This window comes from Nicotiana tomentosiformis, chromosome 7 (assembly GCF_000390325.3).
Source record: "Nicotiana tomentosiformis chromosome 7, ASM39032v3, whole genome shotgun sequence".
NCBI classification, from domain to species: domain Eukaryota; kingdom Viridiplantae; phylum Streptophyta; class Magnoliopsida; order Solanales; family Solanaceae; genus Nicotiana; species Nicotiana tomentosiformis.
Genome location: NC_090818.1, coordinates 63,965,876 through 63,975,225, shown reverse-complemented (window position 1 = coordinate 63,975,225; position 9,350 = coordinate 63,965,876). Strand labels below are relative to the sequence as shown.

The window sequence follows — 9,350 nt, the reverse complement described above, 5'->3', positions numbered from 1 at the left end:
CTCACCATCCCCTACCAGGTTTGCAATTGTGAGGCTGGTGCTTGCAATTGCGATATCAGAGCACCAACACACCAACAAGTTCAGTTTCAGTCCAAAACTTGCCGAATCACGTCTGAAACTCATCCGAGCCCTCGGGGCTCCAAACCAAACATCCACATAAGTCTAATAACATCATACGAACTTGCTCGCGTGATCAAAACACAAAAGTAATATCAAGAATTACGAGTCGGACACCAAAACACATGAATTTCAAAGAAAAGTTCAAGAAATTCTAGAATTGCAATTAAGCGTCTGAATCCTATCAAATCAACTCCAAATGATACCGAATTTTGCACACAAGTTCTAAATAGCATAACAGATGTATTTCAAGTCCCAAAACCAAATTTCTAACCTGATCACCAAAAGTCAACCTAAGGTCAAACTTCTAAACCTCAAATTGCTATTTTTTGGCAAATCAACACAAATCAACCTACAGACCTCCGAATTTGATTCCAGGAATACGCACATGTATAAAATCACGATATAAAGCTATCTGAACCAGTAAAACACCGTTCCAGGGTCATTTTCACAAAAGTCAAATGTTTGGTCAACATTTCTATCTTAGGCTTCTAATCTCTGAACCAAAGGGTCTGAATCCACCCAAAACCATCTCGTACTATAACTAATCAACCTCGTAAGTCATAAAACCACAAATGCACATGTGTGAAGCATCAAAAGTGAAAATGGGGGAAAAAATACACAAAATTACCGGTCGAGTTGTTACAACATTCCAAACCTTCAAATTGCCAACGTACGCCAAATAGTGTCGAAACCGTCTAAAAACATATAAATACAAATCCGGGCTCCGATCTGAGCTCAAATATACAAATTTCAAAATTGGTCAACTCTTCCAACTTAAAGCTTCCTATTTAAGAATCATTCGTCCAAATCAATTCTGAACAACTTGTAGACCAATACCAACCATTCACACAAGTCATAATACACCATATGAAGCTACTCATTATCTCAAATCACCAAACTAAATGCAAATGTTCAAACCACCATATTCGCATACATTAGATCACGTTGCAAGTTAGTCGACGTAAATTCGAGAAGTGATTATCTTTGAGATGATAAGAAGTTAATCCTATTGGTCTTAAATGATACAAGGGTGTATAATAATGGTTAACAAGTATTAGAAGTTAATCGAATCAAGGATGTTGTAACTCGTATTTTTGGGTAAAACTAGAGGTGCTTAATATTCTCAATAGGTCGTGTTTTAAGGTATTTGAATCATATAATATCCGTATCATAAATCTTGAATTCAAATGAGTTATGAAACAAAAGTCGACAAAAGTTATCGCAACTTACGTTCATAATTTTGCTTAAACTTTAGGCAAAATGTTACTATGATTTTCTCCCAATTTACTTGAAATTATGGGATGATATACCAAGAATATTGAATATCTATGAGTCTAGTTTCCAACATATTACATCGTTCGTCGATACGACGTAGGAGTAGAGAGATATTCACATTTTTGCAAGACTGCGCAAGCATCTCTCTATGGGACCCACATAGGCGATTGAGATATATTGATATATAGGAGACGCCTTAAGCCCATTTTAACTAATTATTTTTCACTCTCTTCAGACACTAGACAGCTAAAAACTCTCTCTAAAGGTTCTCTCATGATCCAAGACCCAAACAAAGGGCGAACAACACAAATCAAGTGTCGGAAATCCCGTAGCGCTAGTAAGTTTCTTGTTCTTCTTGTTGTTGCTCATTTTTGTGTGGTTCCAGCTCGTGTGGGAGGTTGTTTTAAGTGGTTTAACTTCTGTAAAATACTCTCTCAAGTTTTTAATATCAACCCTAGGTGATTCCAAGTCTTCCAAAGTGATTCTAGTGCTGAAAACCCCGAATTGATTGCTAGTTTCGCTTCCTTGTTCTTGTGGAAGCATTGGAAAGCTATTTCGTGGTGAAGTGAGGTAAAATTAAAGTTTTACTATATTTTTAATGGTAAGAAACCTCTTACTATACATGTATTTAAGATTATCCAAGTTGCGGCTAAGTCGTTGAAGATAGAACTTGTGAGATATATATCGAAAGGCTTGTTAGTAATGTTGTTGGTTGGTGGACTATTTTGGCAGACTTAATATAATTATTATTGACTTTGTTTGGATTGTTTGGTGATTATTTGGACTTGTGGGAAGTCATATAAATAGGGGAGGTGATGTTTGTATCATCGTAAAATAGGTTGCGATCGATATAGATGTTTGTATCATCGTAAAATAGGTTGCGGTCGATATATAATAGTTACGACGCTTAAATGATAACGATAGTGTCATTGCTCTTATTGTAGACTAGGGAGTCATGATAGTTGCATAGCTTGAGGTTGGGAAATATATACAAGGTATGTGAGGCTATCCCTTCCCTTCTGTTGCACGACTCCATTGTACATAATGTAATGAACAATTTTCCAAAAATACTCCACTCTTAGAAGCTAGCAGTAGTTACATTGTTTCCCTTCTTATGGAACGCTTGATGTTGATGTTGCTTCTCTTATTCTTATGCTATTAATATTGGTTGTACTTCCTGATTCTTATAAGATTCATGATGAAGAGTTATTCCTAATAACGGGTACGAAGGATACTGACCCTACGTCACTCCGAAAGGTTTAGAATGTTATTCCAATGAGTCCAACATGCATTTTATATATATACATATTTTACTCTACTGAGCCGCGCTATAGTCGGCCGGTACGGCACCTATTGTGAAATAACTGATCAGTTGGATTTTACCGACCTCCATATGGCCGAGTACGATATGACGATGATGATGCCCATAGAGGAGTATGTTTTTAAGAGTATAAAGTAGATGAGATATATATATATATATATATATATATATATATATATATATATATATATATATATATATATATATATATATATATATCATCTACTTTATGTAAGTCGCCCTCAAAGGCACTTAGATGTTATAGGTTGTATATTCTTTATCCCTGCTTACATTAATGTTCTTATTTATGCTTTCCTTCCGTACATACTCAATGATTTATTCGTACTAACATCTCTTTTATTTGTGGACGTTGTATGTCATGTTGCAGGTCCCGATAGTCAGGTAGACGCACCCCTCCCCTCCCCCCACCACCACCGCAGTAGGCGGGCCAGTTCGGTGATTATTGGCGAGATCCCTTCTCCAGACTTGTCGTGGTTTTGGTATGCACTTTTGTTATAGAAATTATGGGTATGTAGAGGCCTTGTTCCGGCAATGTTGTAGCACTTATGTTCCTATAGAGGCTCATAGACAGGTGTTGACTCATGTATAGTTTGGATTGCCTTGTCGGTTGATTTTTGTTGCATAGTCTCTCATGGCAGCTTGTCAGCTCGTACCTTATATATAGCTTTATGACAGTCTTGTCGGCCCATGTTATGTATGTTCATGCCATTATCTGTCATTGTTGTTTATGATTCATGTCTACCATTTATGTTTATCTCGTCGGCCCTTATAGATAATAAGAAATGTTAAATAAAATGTACGTTGGTGCTCAGCAGGTGTGGCCCGGGTGCCAGTCATGGACCTCCAGTTTGGGTCGTGACAAACTTGGTATCAGAGTAAGTTTGTCCTAGGGTTTGTCTATGAGCCTTGTCTAGTCTATTCTTGATTATGGATGTGTAGCGTGCCACATTTATAATCAGGAGGCTACATGACATTTTGGGTTGTTACCATCTTCCTGAATCTGGATCGTGCGTAGAGTTGAGTCGTAAGTGTTCATCTTTAATATTCACCTTGTTTTATTTCAGTGATGCCTTCGACTAGGAAGCAAGCGATTAGTAGATGTCTTGATACAGCCACGGGAGAGGCTACCAATCAGGTGCCTCCAGCCAGAGCAGGCCAAAGTGAGGCTCAAAGCGAGATGTCGTCTCATACCTCATCTACTCTGTCTCCTCCATAGGATATTAGGAGGGACCCAACACCTCTAGTTTCTTCATCTGGCACTACAGACCACGATATGCACGGTGTGGTGAAGTTGTTGACTAGATTAGTAGCTGCTCAAGTTCAGAGGCAGAATATTGGTGCTATTGATAAATCGATTAGTGCGAGAGTTCGTGATTTTATTAATCTAGACCCTCCAGTGTTTACTGTAACAGACCCCAAGGAGGACCCGCAGAAATTTATTGATCAGGTTCATCGTACGGGATTTAGCAGTTTTCTGGTATGATAGTTGGGAGAGATCCAGGGGTCTGAATGCTCCTCTAGCTGTGTGGAAGGAATTTTTCGAGGCCTTTCTTCGTCACAAATTGCCAGTTGAGATACGACGAGCTAGAGCTGACAAGTTCTTGAACCTTCGACAAGGTAATATGAGTGTGCGAGAGTATAGTATGCAGTTTGATTCTTTAGCAAGGTATGCTCCCCATATGGTGGCCGAGATGAGCGATAGAGTGCACCTGTCGTGTATGGGTTGGGACCACATCTAATAAATGAGTGCATGACAACCTTATTGGTGGAGGGCATGGATATTTCCCGTATTCAAGCTTATGCCCAGATCCCAGAGGATCGTAAGCATCAGCAAAGGGCAGATAGTGAGCAGGATAGGGGCCAGCATAAGAGGGCGAGATTCGCAAGGTATTCTAGTAACTTTAGAGGTAGTATCAGGCCCCAATATTTGAGGAGTTCGACTCCACCTGTAGCTAGTGCTCTTCCAATGTTTCAGAGGCCTCGGTATGATGGATCTATATATTCTGGTCTAGGTCAGAGTTCGCGGGCATCAGGCTCGCAATATCATAGGGATACTAGTCAAACGAGAACCCCAGTACCCCATTGTGATCAGTGTGGCAAGGCCTAATTTTGGACTGTGACAACGAGGTTCCGATGTGTGCTATTCTTACGGATAGCCTTAGCCATATGATCCAAGATTGTCCTAATAGAGGAGGTAGTAGTATGGCTCAGCCGACTGGATCTGTGTTTGGCTCTTCTTCATCAGTTCGACCTTCAGCATGGGGTTTTTAGTAGTCGACATGACTTAATAGAGGTAGAGGTGCAGTGTTGAGTTCGAGCGGTACTCAAAATCGAACCTATGTTGTAGTAGGTCGACAGGATCTCGAGTTGTCTCCAAATGTTGTTACATGTATATTGTATGTGTTTTCTTATGTTGTATATGTGCTGATTGATCCGAGATCTACATTATCATATGTTACACCCTTTGTGGCTAATAAGTTCGGTGTTGAACCTGAATTGATAAGTAAACCACTTGCGGTATCCACTCTAATATGAGATTCTGTGATTACTATAAGGGTATATAGAGGTTGCACGGTGATGATTTGTAGTTGTCAAACCTCAGCGAATTTATTTGAGTTAGAAATGGTTGATTTTGATGTGATATTGGGAATGGACTAGTTGGTCGCATGCTATGCAAATGTTGATTGTCATACGAAGATCGCTAGGTTTTAGTTTCCCGGAGAACCTGTCATTGAATGGAAAGGGAACATTGCTATGTCAAATGGTAGGTTTATTTCCTATATTAAGGCAAGGAATATGATCTCAAAAGGTTACATTTATCATGTCGTTCGCGTTAGGGATGCGGAGGCGAAGCCACCTACTCTCCAATCAATCCTCATGGTCAATGAATTTCCAGATGAACTCCCAGGGAGTCATTTTTAAAGGGAGATTGAGTTTTTCATTGATGTGTTACTTGACACTCAACCAATCTCTATCCCTCCGTACAGGATGGCCCAGGCAGAGTTGCGAGAGTTGAAGGAGCAATTGAAGGACTTGCTGGATAAGGGCTTTATTAGGCCTAGCACTTCACCTTGGGGTGCACCAGTATTATTCGTGAGAAAGAATGGCGGGTTGTTAAGGATGTGTATCGATTATCGACAGTTGAATAAGGTTACTATAAATAACAAGTATCCATTTCCAAGGATTGACGACATACTTGACCAACTCTGGGGTGCCAAGTATTTCTCCAAGATTGACTTACGTTCAGGGTATCATCAGGTAAGGGTTAAGGAGAAGGATATTCCAAATATGGCCTTCCGAATAAGATACGGGCACTTTGAGTTCTTGGTGATGTCGTTCGGGCTAAAAAATGCCCAATAGCTTTTTCGGATCTTATGAATAGTGTATTCGTATCCTATCTTGATGTGTTCATGATCGTATTCATTGATGACATTTTGGTGTATTCTCGTTCGGAGGTGGAACATGCGGGCCACTTGCGGATAGTATTACAAATCCTTCAGGATCGTAAGTTATATGCTAAGCTCTCCAAATGTGAATTCTATCTGAACTCAATAGCATTCCTTGGCCATGTGATATCTGACGAGGGTACTATTGTCGACACTCAGAAGATCTATGAAGTGAATAATTGGCCAAGACCTACAACATCGTCAGAAGTCCTAGCTTCCTGAGGCTAGAAGAATATTATAGGCGGTTCATAGAAGGGTTTTCCTCTATATGAGTACCATTGACTAAGTTAACACAGAAAGCTACCAAGTTCCAGTGGTCTGACGCTTGTGAACGTAGTTTTCACGAGCTAAAGAATCGATTGGCATCCGCGACAGTGGTCACTCTCCCAGCAGGAACAGAATGTTATGTGGTATATTGTGATGCCTCAAGTATAGGTTTAGGGTCTGTATTGATGCAACATGGGAAGGTGATTGCTTATGCATCGAGACAATTGAAGAAACATGAAAATAATTACCCGACTCATGATTTGGAATTGGCTGCAGAAATATATACTTTGAATATATGGAGGCACTGCTTATATGGCATCCATATTGACATCTACACAGATCACAAGAGTTTACAATACATCGTCAAGCAGAAGGAGTTGAATTTGAGGTAGCGTCGGTGCTTGAATTACTTAAACACTACGATGTCGAGATATTGTACCATCCTGGTAAAGTCAGTGTTGTAGTAGACACTCTCATCCATAAGTCAATAGGAAGCTTAGTACATATTGAGGAAGGTAGACAAGGGTTGACTAAAGTGCTTCATCAGCTGGACAATATGATAATCAAATTGTTAGACTCTGATGACGGAGGTGCTACTGTATAGAATACAGCAGAATCATCTTTGGTAGTTGAGATAAAAGCAGGGCAATATGAAGATCCTACCTTAGTACAATTTAGAGAGGGAATTTAGCAGCGTAAAATTACAACTTTCGAGATCGGAGGAGATGGGGCACTGAGATACCAGGGCCGATTATGTGTGCCTAATGTGTCAGGGTTGCGAGAGAAGACTATGATTGAGATTCATCAGTCCCGATATTCCATCTATCTCGTCTCGACAAAGATGTATCATGACGTTAAAGAGTTGTATTGGTGGGATAACATGATAAAGTCTATTGAAAAATTTGTAACCCAGTGTCGTAATTGTCAACAATTAAAGATCGAGCATCAGAAACCCGATGGTTTGATTCAGAATATAGAGATTTCGACCTAGAAATGGGAGGTGATCAATATGGACTTCATTATTGGATTACCTCGCTCTTGTCATAAGTTTGACTCCATCTGGGTGATAGTTGATCGACTTACAAAATCTGCCCATTTTCTACCAGTTAAGACGACTCACACTGCTAAAGATTATACGAGGTTGTATATCAAAGAGATTGTTAGCGTACATGGTGTGCCGATATCTATTATATCAGACCGATGAGCTCAATATACGGCTAACTTTTGGAGGTCTTTTCAGATGGGTTTAGGCACACAAGTGAATCTCAGCACTGCAATCCATCCGCAAACTGACAGATAGGCTAAACGTACCATTCAGACACTCGAAGATATGTTACAATCATGTGTTCTAGATTTTAAGGGGAATTGGGATCACCATCTTCCACTCATAGAATTCACCTGCAATAATAGCTACCATTCCAGTATTAAAATGGAGTCGTACGAGGAACTGTACAGGAGGAGATATAGATCACCAGTTGGATGGTTAGAAGTCGGTGAAATAAAATTATATGGTCCAGATTTGACTCACCAAGCCATTGAGAAGGTGAAAGTGATACAATAACTACTGAGGATGGAGCAAAGTAGGAAAACGTTTTATTCTGTTGTTCGACGTCGTGATCTAGAATTTCAGGTTGGTGATTGGGTTTTCCTGAGGATCTCACCAATGAAAGGTGTTATGCATTTTGAGAAGAAAGGTAAACTGAGTCTGCGGTATATCGGGTCGTACAAGATTCTTCGATGAATTGGACAGGTTGCTTATGAGTAAGAATTTCCACCCGAATTGGAATTTGTCCACCCCGTTTTCCATGGATCTATGTTGAGGAAATGTATTGGAGAGCCTTCTCGGGTCGTCCCTATCGAAGATATACATGTTACTGAGGATCTATCACATGAAGAAGTGTCAATGGCTATATTAGATCGACAAGTCCGCAAGTTGAGAATAAAGGATGTAGCTTCCGTCAAAGTATTGTGGAGGAACAAGAATACAGAAGAAATGACATGGGAAGTAGAAGAGGAGATGATGTCTAAATACCCTTACCTATTCCAGATTGAAGATAATGAGGATGCCGAGGGAACGCAGGACGCAATGGAAGTCGAAACGGCTTTGTGAGGTAAGAAATAGCTTGAGAATACTCTTCCTTACTACAAATGGTGATATGCAGATAATGTACATATCCATAAGGCTTTGTATAGACTTGTGAGGCCATAGGTTGGTGTAACTGCATGCAAGTTTGGCTAGTGTCAGAATCCACGATGAGTTAGACTCCCCATAAACCCTTACATTCGAGGACGAATGTTCCTAAGGAGGGAGGGTGTTATATAATCCATATTTGTGTACGTTAGATCACACCGAAAGTTAGTCAACATAAATCCGAGAAGATATTAACTTTGAGATGATAAGAAGTTAATCCTATTTGTCTTAAATGATACAAGGGTGTATATGAGTGGTTAACAAGTATTAGAAGTTAAACGAATCAAGTATGTTGTAACCTGTATTTTCGGGTAAAACTAGAGGTGCTTAATATTCTCAAGAGTTTGTGTTTTAAGGTATTTGAATCATACAATATCTGTATCATAAGTCTTGAAGTTAAACGAGTTATGAAACAAAAGTCAACAAACATTGTCTCAACTAACGTTCATAATTTTACTTAAACATTAGGTCAAATGTTACTAAGATTTTCTCCCAATTTACTTGGAATTATGGTGTTATCTACCCACAAAATTGAAAATCTATGAGTCTAGTTTTGAACGCATTAAATCGTTCTTCGATACGACGTCGGACAAGAGAGATATTTGCATTTTTGCGAGACTGCAAGCAGCTCTCTATAGGACCCACATAGGCGGTTAAGATATATTGATATATATGAGATGCCTTAAGCCTGTTTTACTCATTATATTTC

The 9,350-nt window shown here is 39.5% G+C and overlaps 1 protein-coding gene across 1 annotated transcript; it reads left to right on the top strand.

Moving 5' to 3' along the window:
- The first annotated feature begins 7,879 nt into the window (after positions 1 to 7,879).
- LOC138895693 (uncharacterized) lies at positions 7,880 to 8,560 on the top strand. The gene is made up of 3 exons (XM_070180413.1): positions 7,880 to 7,993; positions 8,081 to 8,144; positions 8,217 to 8,560. Exons 1-3 carry the CDS (start codon positions 7,880 to 7,882, stop codon positions 8,558 to 8,560), a joined length of 522 nt encoding a protein of 173 aa, XP_070036514.1.
- Positions 8,561 to 9,350: the final 790 nt, after the last annotated feature.

Excerpts from the sequence above, each read along its gene's own strand:
- LOC138895693 (XM_070180413.1), top strand. The coding sequence starts at position 7,880 with ATGGAGTCGTACGAGGAACTGTACAGGAGGAGATATAGATCACCAGTT. Across the intron at positions 7,994-8,080 it reads CTCACCAAGCCATTGAGAAG|GTTGGTGATTGGGTTTTCCT; the intron begins GTGAAAGTGATA and ends CTAGAATTTCAG. Across the intron at positions 8,145-8,216 it reads TATGCATTTTGAGAAGAAAG|AATTTCCACCCGAATTGGAA; the intron begins GTAAACTGAGTC and ends CTTATGAGTAAG.